The 22,015-nt window shown below is 48.6% G+C and overlaps 2 protein-coding genes across 3 annotated transcripts in view; one reads left to right on the forward strand and one right to left on the reverse strand.

The window, feature by feature from the left end:
* Window positions 1-4,108, reverse strand: part of GPR146 (G protein-coupled receptor 146) — a 68,878-nt gene extending 64,770 nt beyond the window's left edge. Inside the window, exon 1 of the mRNA XM_064153711.1 lies at window positions 3,470-4,108. The gene's annotated coding sequence lies outside the window, so the exon portion shown is untranslated. The remainder of the gene's footprint in view (window positions 1-3,469) is intronic.
* The window catches only part of C13H7orf50 (chromosome 13 C7orf50 homolog), a 191,610-nt gene that overhangs the window by 130,507 nt on the left and 39,088 nt on the right, over window positions 1-22,015 (forward strand). Inside the window, exons 1-2 of one of the 2 annotated variants that reach the window (XM_064153714.1) lie at window positions 3,052-3,273; window positions 14,743-14,918. In XM_064153714.1, the coding sequence (XP_064009784.1) occupies window positions 3,088-3,273; window positions 14,743-14,918 (362 nt within the window). In that variant the 5' untranslated portion in view covers window positions 3,052-3,087. Of the gene's footprint in view, window positions 1-3,051; window positions 3,274-14,742; window positions 14,919-22,015 lie in introns of those variants that run through there. The other variant, XM_064153713.1, reaches the window with a different exon arrangement.

Consider the following 22,015-nt stretch of genomic DNA (forward strand, 5'->3'; position numbering starts at 1 on the left):
TGAGGTCTGGGAGAATACAGAGAGTTTGAAAGTAGAATGTCTATATGTACATTAATTCCCCCTAGCTATACATCATGTTGAACTCTAGAGCTGAAGCTGATGACAACCTGATGTTAAAGAGATAGGAAGGGGTCTTTTGGGTTTTGATGATGTTTTGTTCTTGACCAAAAAGTCTTCCTAAGTCAACCATAAGGATTGCTGTTTGAATTGTAAGCAAAGCCACATTTCCTAGGGACTGGTAGCCATTTGTTTTTCATGTCAGAGCTTTCTGCTGCACTAGTCTTTGCCAAAGATGGAGGGGAAATGCACCTTCTCCAACTCTATGTATGTACCCTGGATTAGGAGCAGTGTAGCCAGCAGGACAAGGGAGGTTATTCTGCCCCTGTACTCAACGCTGGTCAGGCCACACCTTGAGTACTGTATCACAGTATCATCAAAGTTGGAAGAGACCTCATAGATCATCAAGTCCAACCCTTTACCACAGGGCTCAAGGCTAGACCATGGCACCAAGTGCCAACTTTGTCCAGTTCTGGGCTCCTCAATCCAAGAGAGATGTGGAGGTGCTGGAAGGTGTCCAGAGAAGGGTGATGAAGCTGGTGAGTGGTCTGGAATACAAACCCTATGGGGAGAGGCTGAAGGAGCTGGGGGGGAGCAGCCTGCAGAAGAGGAGGCTCAGGGCAGAGCTCATTGCTGTCTACAACTACCTGAAGGGAGGCTGTAGCCAGGTGGGGTTGGGCTCTGCTGCCAGGCAAGCAGCAACAGAACAAGGGGACACCGTCTCAAGTTGTGCCAGGGCAGGTCTAGGCCGGGTGTTAGGAGGAAGTTGTTGTCAGAGAGAGTGATTGGCATTGGAATGGGCTGCCCAGGGAGGTGGTGGAGTCGCCGTGTCTGGAGGTGTTGAAGCAAAGCCTGGATGAGGCACTTAGTGCCATGGTCTGGTTGACTGGCCAGGGCTGGGTGCTAGGCTGATCTTGGAGGTCTCTTCCAACCTGGTTCATTCTATGATTCTAATTGTGCTCCATTTTTGAGTCAGAATGGGCATGTCACAGAGAAGCTGTCAGTTTGAGGCTGAGTAAACTAAATATCCTCAGATGAATTTGCTCTGATATGGATCAAGAACTTGCTGGAGAGCCGGGCCCAGAGAATGGTGGTGAATGGTGCCACAGCCAGCTGGCAGCTGGCACTAGTGGTGTGCCCCAAGGATCACTGCTGGGCCCAGTCCTGTTCAATATCACATTTGGTGATTCTGTCATCCACAGCCTCCCTGGAGGTGCTCAAGGCCAGGCTGGATGCCTTGAGTGACCTGTTCTAGTGGTAGGTGTCCCTACCTACGGCAGGGGGTTGGAACTGGATGAGCTTTGAGGTCACTTCCAACCTAAACCATTCTATGATTTTTTGTTTGTTTTCTATGTTGTGTGTTTAAAAAGAACACATTCTGTTAACAGTAAAGGCTGTAGAAACTTGTGCCACTTAGCTTCTGAACAATCCATCAATGTGAGCAAAACCACCTTGCACTCTGCTTTGAAGATAGTATTTATCTCTTCTACCCTGGGAGTAACGTGTAGGAATATCATCTGAGCTCCAGAATGTCAGTACAAATGATGTGCATTGTCTAAGTCCCACCTAGGCTTTCCTTGTTTGAAATGTTAAGTAAAGACTTTGGTGAGTTCCTCTGCACAGGGATAAATTTAGCTGCAAGAGCAGTGTAAAACAGACTTGTTGATTGGTGTGGGAGTGATTGCTGTGACCCGCAGGCTAGGAAGGTGCTGTCACTTCTGCCAAGGGTCTGTGCAGAGGGAGGCAAAACATGGAACAGGTTTTGAGAAGGTGAAGCGTGGGTCTGTGGATATGCCCTCAAACTCATGTGGGGACCCTGTTCTATTATGAAGGAGTACTTTGCTTTTTATTGTATATTGCTGTTCTTTAATTGCCTCCTCAGCTATAACTGTGCGACTGTTTAGTGTGAACAGTTCAAAACTGGACTGATACAATCAGTAGTAAAACTTGTTGCTGTTTAAATATTGCTTCAGCTATTTTCCTAGCTTGATCAGAACAGTCCAGGCTTTGAAACACTTAAATTTACGTGCAAGAACAACAATCCTTTTCTTTTGGGCACGGAGGTGTTCTCCAGGTCACTCTTGCATGGTATGGGTCACCTCCCTTTCCATGTGATGTGGAAATGATAAAATCACCCTCAGAAGGCTGTGTTTTCTAAAGGAAGAACAGCATTGCACCTGTAGGAATAGATATGCATTTGCTGTACTAGTTCTTACATTCTGCCTGCTGCTGCTGAAATAGGGAGGCTGCTGGGGACCCTCTTCTCTCTACTGCCAGAGTTAGCCAGGCGCTGTACTGTACAGGTTTGGGATAATGAGGTGCCAAAACACTTGACTGGAAGTGGAGGCTTCCATTCCCTCCCCAGCCCTCTTTGACAGAGAGCACTTGGGCTGCTGTCAACATCTAATGGTGACCAGCACGGAGGGGCCAAGCATGGTTGCTTTTGCTCTGCAAGCACCTATTTATTATCCATTCCAGTAAACTCCTGCCACTGCTGGAAAAGAGGTGCAGCTGTCCTGCGGAATCACAGAATTGTCAGGGTTGGAAGGGACCTCAAGCATCATCTAGTTCCAACCCCCCTGCCAGAGGCAGGGACACCTTCCACTAGACGAGGTTGCCACTAGGTCATCATTTTTGCTCGCCTTGCAAAAGGGTGAGCTTCGATTTCACCCTTCACGTCTCACTGAAGCGTAGATAAATCAGCTGAAGTTAGCCGAAAGCACTGGAGGAGTTCGCTGTGATCTACAGCTGCGATCTTTTAGCTTCCCTAATTTCATAAGCTTCTCTCTGTAAAAACTGCATTGCTGGGGGGGGGGGACGGCAGAATACCCAAGTGCCGGCTAAGCCTGTGCTGGTCATTCCTAAACAAGGTGGCTGTCTTCAGCGTGCAATTGCAAAGTTCCCTTCGACGAAGCAAATCAGGCTCGCCCCCGTGCAGGCAAGCTGCAGATCAGCGCACGGAACTCAGTCCAAGTATGTACTGTATGTGGCTGCTATGGTGATTAAAATACATAACTAAAATAGATAAATATGGCCCACATTAGAAATTCATTACTGGCACTCTCTCAGATCACAGACAGCTCCAGCGAGCTGTCAGCCGTGTTTCCTCGCTTCGAGACGGGCCCTCCTGGACCGGGAGCCGGAGCTCCTCCAGGGGCTGGACTTACGCAACGGCCCCGTCCTACCTTGTCAGCGAGCGAATTCAACGCGAAACCGGTAAACAAAGGGCTTTTGTGCACAGTTCCGCCGGGATTAGTGGCCCGACACGATTTGCAGCCGCGACAAGCTGAGGGTTAACTTGCCGGGGGTTAATGAGGGAGGACGTGGGGCAGTGCGCGGAGGCTGCGAAGCGGAGGGCTCGCTGCGGGTCGGGACGCGGCGCAGGGAAGCGTTCGGAGCAGGTTCTGCTTACCTGGGTCCGTTCGGCACTCACGCGTGGCCTGCGCTTGCGGCTGCTCTAGGACGTGGATCATGCCGAGCTCAGGCGCCGGCTCGCAGCTTCGGAGGTCCCCTCCGCTGTGGTGGACATCCTGTGCTGTACGCGGGCTCTGGCTGAATCAGATTCCTGCTTTTCTCCCCTTTTAGCATTCTCCGACCGTAAAATCCATCCCTTTCCCGAAACGCAGGACGATGCACTTCTCCGATGAAGTTGTTATTATTTTCCAGGAGGGATTCAGATTCCCAACAAGCCTCTCATTTCCTTCACGCTGGGGGCAGAGCGAAAGGCAGGGCAGCGAAGGCAAGCACCGGCTTCCTTTAAATCCCCACCAGCGTCTTCTCGGGGCTGGAAGCGAAGTAGCTTCTCATGGTGATCTTCAGAGTTTAACTTTCGGGGAGGGGACGGGGACGGGGGAGAAAGTGGAAAGCAAAGTGAATGCCGTAGTGGAGATTTCTCTCTTCCCCCACTGGGCCCCTTGCCGACTGTTTTTATTGATTTCACTCACTGGAGGCTAGCTGGCTCTCCGAAGAAACACTGTGTAATGTGTTCTTTCCTGGCTTTCATTAAAGCAACTCAATGCAGTGCGGTCACGCTGCCGAGCTCGCCTGGCAACCTGCCTACACCCTGTGGTACCTCTTTCATTGGAGGAGAGCGAGCTCGTGGGGTTGGGGGGAGGGGGGGGGGGGGAGGGAAAGGGAGGATCTGTTTTATTTATTTATTTATTTATTTATTTATTTATTTATCTATCGACTTATTTATATAAATCCTCCAGCAAGGATTTCAAAACAGCCTGCGCTTTGCTTCGACCTCCTCGCACGCTTCCGAGCCGCTTTTAAGCTTCGGAGGAATTCGTCAGCACCTCCTAAAGGGTGGTGGGAGGTGGTGGAGGGCGCGGGGGGGGGGGGGGGGGGGGGGTCGACAGCCTTGGTGGCGATGGAAATGCCGACTGCTGCCACAGTCTTGTGGCTCCTTCTATTAAAATTCCTCTCTGTGGTTCTGGGGAGGGGTTAAAAGGGCTGTGTGTAAGCCACAGAGATGTGGATACAAGTGATTTCCAAGAGCTCTTCCTCTCCTCCCCTCCTCTCCTCTTCTCTCGCCTCTCTCCTCTCCTCCTCCTTCTCTCCTCCTCCTTCTCCTCTCCTCCTCCTTCTCCTCTCCTCCTCCTTCTCCTCTCCTCCTCCTTTTCTCTCCTCCTCTCCTCCTCCTTCTCTCCTCCTCTTCCCTCTCCTCTTCCCTCTCCTCTCTCCTCTCTCCTCTCTCCTCTCTCCTCTCTCCTCTCTCCTCTCTCCTCTCTCCTCTCTCCTCTCTCCTCTCTCCTCTCTCCTCTCTCCTCTCTCCTCTCTCCTCTCTCCTCTCTCCTCTCTCCTCTCTCCTCTCTCCTCTCTCCTCTCTCCTCTCTCCTCTCTCCTCTCTCCTCTCCTTTCCTGTCCTCTCCTCTTCCCTCTCCTCTCCTCCCTCCCCCCCTCTTTTTTTTTGTTTGTTTTTAACTCCATCTCCTCCTGATTGGTTAACATGGTTTAATTAAGAGTAAGAAGAGTGAGCAAAATCCTTGTCAAATTTCCTGGCAGTGCTGGAGTTGCAAATGAAGCAAAACTGCATTCCCCAAGCCTGCAGTCGTGGTGATGTCTTAAATATTTCTGGTGTATTCAGGACTGTGATAGTGGGGGAGAAAAGGGAGAAATAAAATATGGTACTGTGATGGTTTGGGTGTTACCTTCCCCCTCACTTAAAAAAATCACCCAGACTAGACTCAGATGGATGGAAATTAAGGAATGAAGCTATATTTACAGCTTAGCACAGTAAGGCCAGGCTGGATGAGGCTGTGGCCAGCCTGATCTAGGGTAGGGTGTCCCTGCCCATGGCAGGGGGGTTGGAACTGTATGATCCCTGTGGTCCCTTCCAACCCTGACTGATTCTATGATTCTAGGAATATACAGAAATATATCCAGTTATATACAAATCAAAAGCAGCACAGAAACACAATACCCTTACCAGAAACAGAGTCCCTAGGAGGGCTCCCAACCCCCCTTCCCCTCCCTTCAGAAGTAACCAGATCAACCCACTTATCTCTCATGTGATAGCTCTGGAGATCTGAGGTGAGGTGTCAAAAAACAAAAGACAGCAAGGAGGTTAGAGGAAAAATGGGTTAGGTGGATTAGAGAGGTAGAGGCAGAGTCAGCCAGAGACCAGACCGCCAGAAAGAAGGCACAGCCCAAAGTGAAGAGCTGAGCAGTGTGTGTGTGAAGTGCCCATCTTAAGCTATCTTTTGACTAGTTGTGTTTCTCAGCAGAAGAATGGTGATATAGGGCACGTGCTGCTTTTCTTCTTTCTTTCCACAGCTAAGGATTTAATTTATCTCAGTAAAATATTTCAGTTAGTCTCAAACCAGCACAGGCACTAATTCTACTGCCTTAGACCCGAAGCTGCAGCAGTACATATTTTATGGGAGCAAACAATCTATAAAGGGGAGCTCAACAAGCTTAGGTTCTGTAAATCGTTGTCGTTCTCTGTGCCCATAAATGCCTTTGTTTAGTGAATTGTTCAGTGTCTTCTTATTCAGCAGTTCCTGATGATAACTGTTTTCTGAGCTCTTCAGGCTTAGCTGTAAATACCTGAAACATATCCCTGTGAAGATCACACAGCTGTAAATTAAGCCTGGGGTTGAGCTAATAAAGGTGCATGAATTCTAAATGACAGCTGCTAATTCAGGGTGCTACTGATCAGTTGTGCTCCTGAGATGCTGTAGCTCAGTGGACAAGGACTCTGTTTTAAAGGAATAGAACAACACCCAACAACTAAAAGCTCAACAAGCTTAGTTTCTGTAAATCGTTGTCGTTCTCTGTGCCCATAAATGCCTTTGTTTAGTGAATTGTTCAGTGTCTTCTTATTCAGCAGTTCCTGATGATAACTGTTTTCTGTGCTCCTCAGGCTTAGCTGTAAATACTTGAAACAGATCTCTGTGAAGATCACACAGCTGTAAATTAAGCCTGGGGTTGAGCTAATAAAGGTGCATGAATTCTAAATGACAGCTGCTAATTCAGGGTGCTACTGATCAGTTGTGCTCCTGAGATGCTGTAGCTCAGAGGACAAGAACTCTGCTTTAAAGGAAGAGAATAACACTTACCCAACAACTAAAAGAATCCTTTCCTGGATCAGAAAGATAAAAAGCTTGTTCTCATTTAAATCTGGCTTTCTGCAGAACTTATTTTGAGGCTTTTCTGCCTGAGTTGAGCCTGCAGAAACCTTTCCAAATCAGCTTAATGTAAGTTGTTCCCAGTGTTTTTGTGGTGAGGAGTAGAGGTCCTAAACCATCTAGGTTTTGTGAAAACTGATTTGTTTTTTGAGCAAGGTCTGATTTGAAACAAATCTTCCCCTGGTTAAAGGTACAGACATGATGTAAGGAGGCATGCTTCTGGAAGCTGTGCTTCTCATTCAGAATCTTCTGTTTGCCTGCAGTGCAATTTCACATGCCCTTTCTACTCACACTTCTTCATTTCATAAGGAATTGGAGAAAATGCATTTACATTCAATGTGGCCATGAACTAGAATCAGTCAGGGTTGGAAGGGACCACAAGGATCAGACAGTTCCAACCCCCCTGCTGTGGGCACAGACACCCTACCCTAGATCAGGCTGCCCACAGCCTCATCCAGCCTGGCCTCAAACACCTCCAGCAATGGGACCCCAACCACCTCCCTGGGCAACCCATTCCAGCCTCTCACCACTCTCATGCTCAACAACTTCCTCCTCTCACGTCCATTCTGACTCTCCCCACCTCCAGCTTTGCTCCATTCCCCCCAGTCCTGTCCCTCCCTGAGAGCCTAAAAAGTCCCTCCCCAGCTTTTTTGGAGGCCCCCTTCAGATCCTGGACAGCCACAAGAAGGCCACCTTGGAGCCTCCTCTTCTGCAGACTGTTTTATGCACATTCTGGAGCTGTAGCTGGTGCAGAGTTCTTTGGCCAGCCCCAGCTTGGAAATCATTCGTCGATCTTTCTTTCATGAACCTTGCCTCTAAGGATCTGGCAGCCTTTCTTCTTCATAGCTTTTGAACTGAGTTTAGAGATGCTGCTTTTAGTTTTTCAGCTGGCAGATGGCCAGTTGTTTGTCTGGGTTCCTGAGCATCGTGTAGGACCCAGCTGCAGTGTTTGGCATGCAGATATCACGCGTTGGGTGTTTTTGGGGCAAAAGGCTGCTTGTAAGCAGAAGCTGTTATGTGACAGGTCAGTAGTTCCTTGTCAGCTCTTGGTGTGCTGGTTTGAGGCTAATTGGAGTGTTTCAATGAATAAAAGTAGATGCTAGGCTGTGAAAAGGAAACAGTGGTGGTGTCTACCTCACTCATAGGCTTGCTGAGATGTATAAAAGCAACAACACAAACATAGATAAGGCAGAGTGTGTCTGTTGGAGTGTGTGTTTCTGCTTGGATCTGTGTTACTCTGAGGAGCTAAAGAAGTGAGGGGCTACTTTTCTGGCACTTTGGCCTCTGTTTCTGCCACTCTGCAGTTCCCTGGCTCCTTTCAAAAGAGCTGAAGTAGATTGACCATCCCACTTGGTTATGCTCTCACCAAATTGGTCACGCAGGGTTAGCCAAAGGGACCCATGTGATTGGTGATGTCTAGGTGGAATTTGTCTCCTGAGCCCAAACTATCACAAAGTCTTGTAATGACAGGATGAGGAGGAATGGGTTTAAACTGGCAGAGGGGAGGTTCAAAGTAGATGTTAGGAAAGGGCTCTTTGCAGTGAGGGTGGTGAGACACTGGCACAAGTTGCCCAGGGAGGTTGTGGAGCACAGAATCACCCAGTGTGATCTTTGATCACATTGGGTGATTCTGTGCTCCACATCCTCCCTGGAGATGTTTAGAACCAGGTTGGATGAGGCCCTGAGCAACCTGTTCTAGTGGGAGGTGTCCCTGCCTATGGCAGGGAGGTGTTAGTTCTGCATGATCTGTGTCTACCTGTCAGAGTTAGTGTCTCTGTTTTCTCCCTGGGATTCTGCTTCTCTGTGTAACCCAACTAATCATTCTCCTTCTCACCCTCCCTTGCCAGTCCTCGCAGCTCACCTTGCACATAAGACAGACTCTGAGATAAGGTAGAGGAGTGGAAAGAAGGTGGAAGGGTGGTTGGGAGCCCCTCCTGGGGATTCGGATTTCTGGGAGAGCTGTTGTGTTTCTGTATTACTTTTAACTTGACTGTTTCTGTCTATAGCTGTATATATCTGTAATATATTGTAACTGTCTGCTTGTATATTGTGCTAAGCTGTAAATACAGCTTCATTCATAGAATCAGCCAGGCTAGAAGAGACCTCCAAGATCATCCAGTCCAACCTAGCGCCCAGCCCTAACCTATCTACTACACCATGACACTGAGTGCCTCAGCCAGTCCTTTCTTCAACACCTTCAGGCACAGCGACTCCACCACCTCCCTGGGCAGCCCATTCCAATGCCAATCACTCTCTCTGACAACAACTTCCTCCTAACATCCAGCCTAGACCTGCCCTGGCACAACTTGAGACTGTGTCCCCTTGTTCTGTTGCTGGTTGTCTGGGAGAAGAGCCCAACCCCACCTGACTACAGCCTCCCTTCAGGTAGTTGTAGACAGCAATGAGGTCAACCCTGAGCCTGCTCTTCTGCAGGCTGCACACCCCCAGCTCCCTCAGCCTCCCCTTATGTTTGTGTACATGTCAGGAATTTAGAGGCAGGCATTGGTGAAAGACACAGTGTTGGCAGGGCACAGCAGTCTGCATGCAGATGGGCATGGTATGAGCTGAACTTTGGGAGTTCATTTGGAGATGGCTGAGCTCACAGCTCCACACCCCCCCTTGCAAAAGTTCGCGTGGCTTTTTAGGAGTGTAAGTGCTAAAGATTTGGGGGAGGGCTTCTCTTTTCCTCCAAAAATATGCCTTTCAGTGGCAATATCCCTTTTAGCACCTTTTCAATCCTTCTGGAAAGTTTCCAAGTGGAAGGCTCCCACCTCCTTAATCAGGAGAAAACACAGGCTCTGCCCTCAATGTCATTCATTCAAGTGCACTGACCTCGCCTGACCCTGTTTAGATGGAGATCTAATGAGCCCACAGTCCAAGGTGGTGTGGCAGCTCTCAGCAGGCTTTGCAAATAAGCAAGTGCTGTGTTTTTTGGTGGTGGGTTGGCTTTTTTTTTTTGGGGGGGGGGGTGCACGTGGTTTGAGTTTATCACCTCAATAAACAAGTGTCTCACGTGCACAAACGAGGACTTTACGATGATGCTGTGAGTTAAGGCTGAGCCGCGGCGCCGCAAATTGCGCTGTCGCTTTAGAAGTGCAGGAGGAGACAACAAGGGGAGTTTGTGACCTCGAAACAATGAAGTTCTGTTAGCTAAGCTTTGGTTTGTTGCTGTTGTAGCTTTCTCTCTCCTTGCTTTTCCTCTTCTTGTATTTCTTCTTCTGGATGTTAGGAGGAAGTTGTTGGCAGAGAGAGTGATTGGCATTGGAATGGGCTGCCCAGGGAGGTGGTGGAGTCACTGTCCCTGGAGGTGTTGAAGAAGAGCCTGGATGAGGCACTTAGTGCCATGGTCTGATTGACTGGCTAGGGCTGAGTGCTAGGTTGGCCTGGATGATCTTGGAGGTCTGTTCCAACCTGGGTGATTCTATGATTCTACATCTGCAACTGGACAGTTGAGAAGGGCAACAAAGCTGGTGAAAGGCCTGGAACACAAACCCTAGGAGGAGAGGCTGAGGGAGCTGGGGGTGTGCAGCCTGCAGAAGGGGAGGCTCAGGGCAGACCTCATTGCTGTCTGCAACTACCTGAAGGGAGGTTGTAGCCAGGTGAGGTTGGTCTCCCAGACAACCAGCAATAGAAGAAGGGGACACATAGAATCAACCAGGTTGGAAGAGACCTCCAAGATCATCCAGTCCAACCTAGCACCCAGCCCTGTCTAATGAACCAGACCATGGCACTAAGTGTCTCATCCAGGCTTTGCTTCAACACCTCCAGGGACAGCGACTCCACCACTTCCCTGGGCAGCCCATTCCAATGCCAATCACTCTCTCTGACAACAACTTCCTCCTCACATCCAGCCTAGACCTGCCCTGACACAACTTGAGACTGTGTCCCCTTGCTCTCTTGCTGGGTGCCTGGCCGAAGAGCCCAACCCCACCTGGCTACAGCCTCCCTTTAGGTAAATGTAGACAGCAATGAGGTCTACCCTGAGCCTCTTCCCCATGCTAAGTGCCTGCCCAGTCTGTGTGCCAGGAGTCGCAGCCAGGAGCTGGCTGAATCCGATTTTCCTCGGATGCTGCTGCTGGGCTAACCGAAGGTACCTCCAGCTGTAAATCCTAACTCTTTCATGCCCGAGCCAGACACAGCCCCGCAGGGAGAACGATGCTTGTGTTTGAGCCAGCCCAGGGAGCATCCATTGTGATGCTGGAAACAAACATTGTCTAGGGCTCAGTATTTACTGCTGAGACCTACAGGGAGGGAACAACTTGTTTTGTTTTTTAATGGAGCGGTCAGAGGGAGGGATAAAAAGCTTTTTGATAATGCAAGGAATGCGGGGAGGGGGAAGGGAAGGTAGAGAGCTATGCATTTACTGGAAGGATGAAGAAGCTTTATCAGAGCAGCTCTAATGATGTGCTACAGCCACTTTTATTTGAAAGCTTCGTAGCTCACAGGAAAGCAAACAAATTCATTACATTATTTTGAGGAGAAGATTAACTGTAGTGTGTCGTCTGTTGGACAGCTGCTGGAGTAATCTTTTACAAACACTTTATAAATGACCACCCTCAGTGTTTTCCTGGGCTTTGTGTGGCTGGATTGTTATTGCAGTGAGTACCAGGGTGGCTTTTCAGATGAAAACGTTGTTTCCTCTGTAACCATTGCGTATCTGCCTTCACCCTAAATATTGTTGTATTCTCAGCAGGAGCTATGAGATGTCTTCTAGACACATGGAGCACATGTGGCTTGGACAGATTCACTCTGTGCTGGGTCAAGAACTGGCTGGATGGCAGAGCCCAGAGAGTGGTGGTGAATGGTGCCACATCCAGTTGGCAGCTGGCACTTGTGCTGTGCCCCTGGGATCAGTGCTGGACACAGTCCTGTTCAATATCTTTATTGATGATCTGGACGAGGGGATTGAGTCCAGCATCAGTGAGTTTGCAGATGACACCAAGCTAGGAGCAGGTGTGGAGCTGTTGGAGGGCAGGAGAGCCCTGCAGAGGGACCTGGACAGGCTGAATGGGTGGGCAGAGGCCAATGGGATGAGACTTAATGAGGCCAAGTCCTCCTAACACCCAGCCTAGACCTTCCCTGGCACAGCTTGAGACTGTGTCCCCTTCTTCTGTTGCTGCTTGCCTGGCAGAAGAGACCAACCCCACCTGGCTACAGCCTCCCTTCAGGTGGTTGCAGACAGCAATGAGCTCTGCCCTGAGCCTCCTCTGCTGCAGGCTGCACACCCCCAGCTCCCTCAGCCTCTCCTCACAGGGCTCTGCTCCAGGCCCCTCACCAGCTTTGTTGCCCTTCTCTGGACACCTTCCAGCACCTCAACATCTCTCTTGAATTGAGGAGCCCAGAACTGGACACAGCACTCAAGGTGTACAACAATAACAACAATATTAACAATAATACTACTAATAATAATAAACCCCAACCAAACCAAAATAAAATCCAACCAAATCCTCTTTACTGACTCATTTCCATTTGTCCTTCCTGATTTCTGCCTTCTTGCTTTTCCTTGGGTTTTGGAAATAGCAAGTTGAAAAGATGAGCTTGAGTAAACTGAGATAATGCATGAATTGACACTGAACAAATGTTTAGTCTTTAGCAGGTGTCTGAAGGCAAATAAGACTGTGTCTAGGTATTGTCTTGTTTAACCATCCTGTGCTTGACTGTCAGCAGAAATGATGTTATTGAGCACCACATCTCAGTTTTCTTTGGGAAGCAGTCAGCTAACACAAATTGCTGCAACACAAAGGATTTGCCAGTTTGTAAAGTGGCCTTTACTAATCTGTCTGTAAAGCAGTTGATTTTCTTAGTGCATTCAACTTTCAGCTGTGGGTTCTTCAAACAGTAAGAGGCAAGGAGGAAGAGTGTTTTCCTTTGTATCCAGTGGTTGCTGATGCTCTGATGTTTCACAGAGGAGGTGGCTCTGTGTTGTCCAAATCCTTCTTGCTTCTTGTGGTTCATACCCAAAGTATCCAAAGTGGAGGCTCTGTAATATGCCCTCAGGAGGAGGGCATTGAATAAGCAGTCCTGTAGTATTAGACCAGCTGCAATTTTTGTTGTGTGCTTCTAGATGATACTTAATAATTCAGTGAGACTATTGATTTGCCATTGGAATGGGCTGCTCAGGGAGGTGGTGGAGTCACCGTGCCTGGAGGTGTTGAAGCAAAGCCTGGATGAGGCACTTAGTGCCATGGTCTGGTTGATTGGCCAGGGCTGGGTGCTAGGTTGGCCTGGATGATTTTGGAGGTCTCTTCTAACCAGGTCATGAGTCTGTCTCAAACATTTAGGAGTTCCTGGAGTCAGTCTCATCTTTCTGTGGAACTTGTGTGATCTCCTACTGTGTTTTCCCTGATAAACTCAGTGTTAATCTGTTTAACTCTCTTCATCTGCACATGAAATAGCAAATTTTCCTGTGGAGTAGGCTGATATGTATATTTATAGTAACGTGATTAGAGATGTGAATAATTAACTGTTCAGTTTGCAAACCCAAAGAAGCTTCAGCCTTTATGAGATATGTTTATTGAGCACTGTGTATATGCTTACCCGAGGCTGCTAAAGGATCTTCAAGTGGATGAAGATGGTAGTTGTCACACATCCTTTGGCATAGAATCATAGAATCAATCAGTTTGGAAGAGACCTCCAAGATCATCCAGGCAAACCTAGCACCCAGCCCTATCCAGTCAACCAGACCATGGCACTAAGTGCCTCAGCCAGGCTGTTTCTGAACAACTCCAGAGAGGGCAACTCCACCACCTCCCTGGGCAGCCCATTCCAATGCCAGTCATAGAATCAGTCAGGGTTGGAAGGGACCACAAGGATCAGCCAGTTCCAACCCCTCTACCATGGGCAGGGGCACCCTGCCCTAGATCAGCCTGGACACAGGCTCAGCCAGCCTGGCCTTAAACACCTCCAGCCATGGGGCCTCAACCACCTCCCTGGGCAACCCATTCCAGCCTCTCACCACTCTCACAATGAACAACTTCCTCCTCACCTCCAGGCTGAACCTACTCACCTCCAGCTTTGCTCCATTCCCCTCAGTCCTGGCACTCCCTCACAGCCTAAAAAGTCCCTCCCCAGCTTTTTTGTAGCCCCCTTCAGATCCTGGAAGGCCACAAGAAGGTCACCTGGGAGCCTCCTCTTCTGCAGCCTGCACAGCCCCAACTCTTTCAGTCTGTGCTCACAGCAGAGCTGCTGCAGCCCTCAGAGCATCCTCCTGGCCCTGCTCTGGACACACTCCAGCATCTCCACATCCTTCTTGTCATAGAAGAACTGAATGCAGTACTCCAGGTGGGGTCTCAGCAGAGCAGAGCAGAGGGGGAGAATCCCCTCCCTGGCCCTGCTGGTCACACTTCTGCTGCTGCAGCCCAGGCTCTTCTTGGCTTTTTGGGCTGCAAGTACACACTGCTGGACCAACCCTACCTGCCTACAACCTCCATTCAGGTGGTTGTAGACAGCAATGAGGTCTGCCCTGAGCCTCCTCTTCTCCAGCCTAAGCAGCTCCAGGTCCTTCAGCTTCTCCTCACAAGCTGTGTTCCAGGCCCTTCACCATCTTCACCGCCTTCTCTGGACACATTCCAGTATCTCAACATAGTGCTTGGTGCAGGTGAAGCCTCTGTGTGGCAAACAGAGGTTCTTTCAGTCCAGGGAAGAGTGAGGGTACACAACAAACAGCCCCACTAAGTTAGGATATGAAGGAAATCCTTCTGCTCCCACTTAAAATGTGTGTGTGCTAAGATAAATCCATACCCACCCTCCACTGTGAAACAACCTCTGCTGTTCACGTTCCCTCCTCAGGTTTGAGTGTGAGAGAACAAACAGCACAACAAACGTTAGTACTTTGGATGCTAAATAGCCAGAAGGTGCTCAGATTACTGCACTGCTGAGAACAGTGTAATCAACTGGAGAGGGCAGTTATACAGAGCTCAGTATTAACAGTTCTGTGACTTGAGCAGGGTAGAGAGGTGGTGGAAATGAACAGTAAGATTGTGAAGGTTGCTGCATATTGTGTTGCCTTTCCTAGAGAAATAGAAACACTCCATTTAAATGCTGATTATTTCAGGCAACAGAAGAAGAGGAAGAGCTTACTGCAGAGGAAAGGAGGAAACTGGAGAGAAAGTTGAAAAAGGAGCGCAAGAAGAAGGAGAAACAACTGCTGAGGGAAGCTGGAATCTCTATTAAGAAGGTGGAGCCCAAGAAACCAGCAGCATCTGAGCTGGCTCTGGCCTATTTAACCAGGTAAGAATAGTAAAACCACTGCAGGTAATCCCCACAGCTGTAAACAGTGCCAGGAAGGCAGAACAAGCTGAACCACCTAACCCATGAAAGGAAATTGCTGCAGTTAAGTACTAAGTTAATGTTTCATCTCAGTTGACGCTCAGGGGACAGGTGATCACCTCATTGTATTTATGTCACAGGAATGGCCAGGAAAAATGTTAAGTAGGGTAGACTTCATTGCTGTCTACAACTACCTGAAGGGAGGCTGTAGCCAGGTGGGGTTGGGCTCTTCTGCCAGGCAAGCAGCAGCAGAACAAGGGGACAGAGTGTCAAGGTGTGGCAGGGGAGGTCTAGTCTGGATGTTAGGAGGAAGTTGTTGTCAGAGAGAGTGATTGGCATTGGAATGGGCTGCCCAGGGAGGTGGTGGAGTTGCTGTCCCTGGAGGTGTTGAAGCCAAGCCTGGCTGGGGCACTTAGTGCCATGGTCTGGTTGATTGGCCAGGGCTGGGTGCTAGGTTGGCCTGGATGTGTTTGGAGGTCTCTTCCAACCTGGCTGATTCTATGATTTAGTAGAAAGACAGCTCCTGTCCCGAAGATCTTACAGCTGAGATATAAATATCCCTGGGTGATGTCTTTACAAAGATGAAAGGCAGGCAGCAGAGAAGAGTGCATTGAGGAAATGAGTTCTGTGTTCTCCTGCCTGCTGTTCTCAGCGAAGGAGCCGCAGTTGTTCTCTTTATGTAAGCAGATTGCACCAAGTGGTTAAGCGTTGTGGGGGCTGAACTCAACCACCTGTGTGGTGGTGTTTGGGTATTTGTGAGTTAAGATGGGATTATGCTGCTGTTTTAGCAGTGCACAATGCTTGTTCTTGCATACCAAAGTGTGCAGCGAGTGCAGCGGCTGACATAAATCGGAAGCAATTACTTCATCCAGTTAGCAGGCTTAGAGTACTTAAAGTTCCAACCTGAAGCAGAGTCTGTAGTTAAAGAACAGCAAAGCATTCACAGCACCCTACAGACAGCAAGGTCATGTATAAACAGGATGATAGTGTTTATTTTCCTTCCAAACTGCAAAATATACCCTGTCTGTAAGACCTCCAGAGGACTGGGGAGTTACAAAGAGTGGGTTACCACGTGGAATCCTTCCAGGGTTGCATCTCTGGCCATGCTCAAAACTTGAAGCATCCAGACTGTCTGAATTGCTACTTACCACTCTCAGTGGGGAGGGAGGAAATTAATTGCATTCCAGGCAGAGGGACATGTGCATTTTTGTTACATAACCCTCAGCGTGCAGCGATAGCAAAATGACAATGATATTTTTGATCTGGAGAACAGCTGGAGTAGTTCACCACTGTTTTGAACTGCAGAAAGGGATTGACAGTTTACTTTGAACCATCTGCTCAGGCTGTACCCTGGTATGTGTGCTGGTAAGTGGTGAATCTCTAGATAATGTGTTCCAGGTTTCCAAAACAAAGGAACGAGCTGTGGGGTTTTGCCTCATATTCTACTGTTATCCGTAGGGATTATTGCCTACATGAAGCTGTAGCTGAACTAATATCTGAACCAGTTTGCCTCTAGAATTTGACTTAACCTGTATCAAATTAACTTGGAATTGTCAACTAGATGTGTCCTTTGGTCTTGTAACACACAAAGCCCAAGGGCTGTATGTACAGCAGCAAGTTGTGAGGGTTAGTATGCATTTTCTGGGCTTACCAAGGATAGTCATAAAATGGTCTTGGAGGTCACTTCCAACCTGGTTTATTCTATGACTCTGTTCTGATCTACCAAGCAAACATAACCATAGAAAACAATGTAGCTCTGCATGTGCCAAGACCATCTTGCATTGTTCTCAATGGCAGCAAAACAGCTTCATCTGTTTGCACCTCAGGTGTTTGTTCAACCCAACAAGACTTGCAGGAAGAAATAGATTAAAAGTCATCAAAGAATCATAGAATCAAAGAGGTTGGAAGAAACCTTGAGTACACCTTGAGTGCTGTGTCCAGTTCTGAGCTCCTCAAGTCAAGAGAGGTGTGGAGGTGCTGGAAGGTGTCCAGAGAAGGGCAACGAAGCTGGTGAGGGGCCTGGAGCAGAGCCCTGTGAGGAGAGGCTGAGGGAGCTGGGGGTGTGCAGCCTGCAGAAGAGGAGGCTCAGGGCAGAGCTCATTGCTGTCTGCAACCACCTGAAGGGAGGCTGTAGCCAGGTGGGGTTGGGCTCTTCTGCCAGGCAACAGAAGAAGGGGACATAGTCTCAAGCTGTGCCAGGGGAGGTCTAGGCTGGATGTTAGGAGGAAGTTGTTGGCAGAGAGAGTGATTGGCATTGGAATGGGCTGCCCGGGGAGGTGGTGGAGTCGCTGTGCCTGGAGGTGTTGAAGCAAAGCCTGGCTGGGGCACTTAGTGCCATGGTCTGGTTGACTGGCCAGGGCTGGGTGCTAGGTTGGCCTGGATGATCTTGGAGGTCTCTTCCAACCTGGTTGATTCTATGATTCTGTGAAACCTCCAATCTCATCCAGTCCAACCTAGCACCCAGCCCTAGCCAGTCAACCAGATTATGGCACTAAGTGCCTCATCCAGGCTTTGCTTCAACACCTCCAGGCACAGCGACTCCACCACCTCCCTGGGCAGCCCATGCCAATGCCAATCACTCTCTCTGAAGTAATCTTAGCATCTGGAGAAGGGATTCTAAAGTTTGAGCTCTGGAAGTCTGTTGCAGAACTCCCAGCAGCTTCAGTCCTTCAAGGATTTCAGTCTGTCATCTTTTTGTAGGGCTACAGGCATGAATAATATGTAGGAGGAGAAGCTAATCTTAGAGATGCAAGAGATTAATATAATTGGAAGTAACCAAAAGGGTGCTGTGGATTTATTTTTTGCCCCACCTACAATCAAAAGCCTTACATGGCACATGGATTGCTAAGAGAAGTGGCATCTTAATTGCCTGATGAGATGTGAGTCTGCTGTAGGACAGGTGGAACTTGATGTACCATATGATACCTGATGTACCATATGATACCTAAGGTGTTGAAGCAAAGCCTGGATGAGGCACTCAGTGCCATGGTCTGGTTGACTGGACAGGGCTGGGTGCTAGGTTGGCCTGGATGATCTTGGAGGTCTCTTCCAACCTGCCTGATTCTATGATTCTATGGTAACTGAACTTCCTTTTTCTTTCCTAAGAGACTTGTGGCAGTATGAGGGCACGACTGTCTGTGACTTCAGAGTATGACAGTATAATACTGGGTTAGTTTTAGTGAAATTTGGCTGATAGCTTTGAAAGAAAAACGTTAGGAAGCATTCAGTGAGAGATGTTTTTTGTTACACCTCTGACATGCAAGCAAAAACTCAACTTGTTTTTGTCACTCATACCTATTTTAAGAGGTAGCAGTTCCCTCACAGGGTAGAATCAAAAATCATCTTTTCTTTTTTTTTTTTTCTTGCTGTTTTTATAAGCAGAATTTGTCACCAGGAGAATAAATTTCTGTATCAAGCAGTAAGGTCAGGGAGAAGCAGCAGAATTTCCCTTGGAGGAAGTCAGAGGTAGTTAATAAAGGAGAGTTTTGTGGGCGTCCTGTGCCTGTAAAGCCCTGCTTCTGCAGTAGCTTTAGGTGTTCTATTTAAATGCTGGGATGGAAGTGGGCAGCAGCCCACAGGCTGCACTCCTCTTTGCTGAGGCAACAACCTGCCTTATTCTTCCACTTGAGATGAGTTAATGAGGACAACGCTGATGGGAAGCAAGGCATGTGAGGAGCAGGGCTGCTGGTTACACACTTCCCATCCTGACCCATCCAGGACCAATGCTGCAGCAGCTCAGCTAGCTTTAAAGTGATGCTTCTAGCAAAGAGCAGTGCTACAGTGAGGCACTTGGCTGTCTGGTAGCCCTGCTGGTGTGTGTCCATGATGCTAGGGACTGCTAGGGGTCTTCATAAACTGCTGTACTGTTGGGCACAGTGTGCTACAGGCTGACCAGTTCTTCCTTTTTCCCAACTTTGGTATTTGAGTCTAAAAGCAACTAGTCCTTGGTGCTTTGCCATGTTCCAGAGAGGCCAAATAATCATTATTCTGAAGGACCAGCCTAGCAACTCAGAGAAACTTTTTCCCCGTGCATGTAGGATGGCCACATAGAACCATAGAATCAACCAGGTTGGAAGAGACCTCCAAGGTCACCCAGCCCCACCTAGCACCCAGCCCTATCCAGTCAATTAGACCATGGCACTAAGTGCCTCATCCAGGCTTTCCTTGAACACCCCCAGGGATGGCAACTCCACCACCTCCCTGGGCAGCCCATTCCAATGCCAATCACTCTCTCTATGAAGAACTTCCTCCTAACATCCAGCCTATAGACTGAACATGCAACAGTAGTTGATACCTACCAGTGAACTGCAGCTGGACCTCAGAGTGCTAAAGGGTTTCCACTTTGAGCTGAGTGGCATTGATAGCCCAAGCTTTTCAGCTGCTCTCTCATTTGAGTGAGACCAGGGCAAGCATGTACCAAGTTTTCCACTCCTGATAGAGGAGAAGCAGCCAAATGGCTTCTGGTTTTGGACTCTCTCACTTTCCGTTGGCCTGAGGAGGGAAAATAAAAAGCCTTTGCTTTGCTAATTTTTATCTCACCTGAGATAAACTCAGGTGCTTTCCCAGGCCTAATACAACAATAGCAAAGAGGAAGATCCAGAGATATAGCAAGGATTAAAAACAGAGAGCTAAAGCAAAAAAAAAAAAAAAAAGGAAATAAAATTACAAGGTAGAAAAAAGGAAATTATAGAATAATGAAAACAGTCAGAGAGGTACTGAACAGAAGATGAAAAATACTGTGTAAAATTGTTGCAAGGGAGTAGGGAAATGCAGAAGTGGGAAAGTGGCAGTGGTTGGATAAAACAGCAACCCCAAGCAGTGCTACAGGCTGGGGACAGAGTGCTGAGAGCAGCCAGGCAGAGAGGGACCTGGGGGTGGTGGTAGATAGTAGCTGAAGATGAGGCAGCAGTGCCCAGGTGGGCAGCAGAGCCAATGGCATCCTGGGCTGGCTCAAGAGCAGTGTGGGCAGCAGGACAAGGGAGGTTCTTGTTCCCCTGTGCTCAGCACTGCTCAGGCCACACCTTGAGTGCTGTATCCAGTTCTGGGATCCTCCATTGCAGAGAGATGTTGAGGTACTGGAAGGTGTCCAGAGAAGGGCAACAAAGCTGGTGAGGGGCCTGGAGCAGAGCCCTGTGAGGAGAGGCTGAGGGAGCTGGGGGTGTGCAGCCTGCAGAAGAGGAGGCTCAGGGCAGAGCTCATTGCTGTCTACAACTCCCTGAAGGGAGGCTGTAACCAGGTGGGGTTGGTGTCTTCTGCCAGGCAAGCAGCAATAGAACAAGGGGACACAGCCTCAAGTTGTGGCAGGGGAGGTCTAGGCTGGATGTGAGGAGGAAGTTGTTGTCAGAGAGAGTGATTGGCAATGGAATGGGCTGCCCAGGGAGGTGGTGGAGTCTCCATCCCTGGAGGTGTTGAAGCAAAGCCTGGCTGAAGCACTTAGTGCCATGGTCTGGTTGATTGGCCAGGGCTGGGTGCTAGGTTGGACTGGATGATCTTGGAGGTCTCTTCCAACCTGGTTGATTCTATGAAATATCTTCTTTTTAAGTCATTAAGCTGTTTTTTGTTTATGATGGTTAAGTAATGGGTCAGGTTTTAAAGCCAAGATGAGAATTTCTCTTTGCTCCAGTTCTTGGAAAATATAAGACAAAAAATCATCTTTTTCTCAGTTTAAAGTGCCTTCAAGTGAGAAGGTGTTGCAATTCATGAGAATGGTAATTAGACTTAATTGTAACCTAACTGACCTTCTTTGGTGTTAAAATGTTGGCAGAACTTGTTTGTCTTGGCAAGCCTCTCTCTCCTAGCAGTGCTTCTGTGTTTGGCTTAGAGAGTTCATTGCTGTATGGATCTGCATATATGTTTGTATTTTTTACCACCTATTGAAGATGTAGACAGAGATCATAGAATCACAGAATGTCAGGGGCTGGAAAGGACCTCAAAAGCTCATCTGGTCCAGCCTCCCTGCCAGAGCAGGATCACCTACAGCAGATCACACAAGATTGCATCCAGATGGTTCTTGGCTATCTCCAGAGAGGGAGACTCCACAATATCCATGTGCAGCCTGTTCCAGTGCTCTGTCACCCTCACAGGGGAAAAAATTCTTCCTCAGGTTCACATGGAACCTCCTATGCCTCAAAAGAGATCTGAAAAGATGACACTAGAAGTATGTAGAATTACAGGATCGATACCATCTGAAGTAGAAGTAACAGATAAAATCATTACCTGGATGTTGTTGTTGAGTTACCTAAGCCTTGCTATACTGTTTGCCATGTTAAGAGGTAAAACAATAAGCTGCTGCAGCACTTTCCTTTCTGAAGTGATTTATGTCATGCTAGGAATATGTCACCAGCATATTTCCCAAGGCATTGTCTTTTCAGTTTGCTTTACAGATCTTGCTTTCATCATTCCTAAGTTAAATTTAAGTGAGCTGCAGAGGATGTCAGGGATTTCTTTAAAGAGGAAAAGATGCTTTTCAGGACAGAGTGCTGGACAAAGATGCTTTTGGGGACAGAGTGGCTGACAGCAGCCAGGAAGAAAGGGACCTGGGGGTGCTAGTAGATAGTAGCTGAAGATGAGGCAGCAGTGTGCCCAGGTGGGCAGGAGAGCCAATGGCATCCTGGGCTGGCTCAGGAGCAGTGTGGGCAGCAGGACAAGGGAGGTTCTTGTTCCCCTGTGCTCAGCACTGCTCAGGCCACCCCTTGAGTGCTGTGTCCAGTTCTGGGCTCCTCAATTCAAGAGAGATGTTGAGGTGCTGGAAGGTGTCCAGAGAAGGGCAACAAAGCTGGTGAAGGGCCTGGAACACAAACCCTATGAGGAGAGGCTGAAGGAGCTGGGATTGTTTAGCCTGGGGAAGAGGAGGCTCAGGGCAGAGCTCATTGCTGTCTACAACCACCTGAAGGGAGGCTGTAGCCAGGTGGGGTTGGGCTCTTCTGCCAGGCAACCAGCAAGAGAACAAGGGAACACAGTCTCAAGTTGTGGCAGGGGAGATCTAGGCTGGATGTTAGGAGGAATTTGTTAGAGAGAGTGATTGGCATTGGAATGGGCTGCCCAGGGAGGTGGTGGAG

The sequence above is a fragment of the Pogoniulus pusillus genome, chromosome 13, assembly GCF_015220805.1.
Source record: "Pogoniulus pusillus isolate bPogPus1 chromosome 13, bPogPus1.pri, whole genome shotgun sequence".
NCBI lineage: Eukaryota > Metazoa > Chordata > Aves > Piciformes > Lybiidae > Pogoniulus > Pogoniulus pusillus.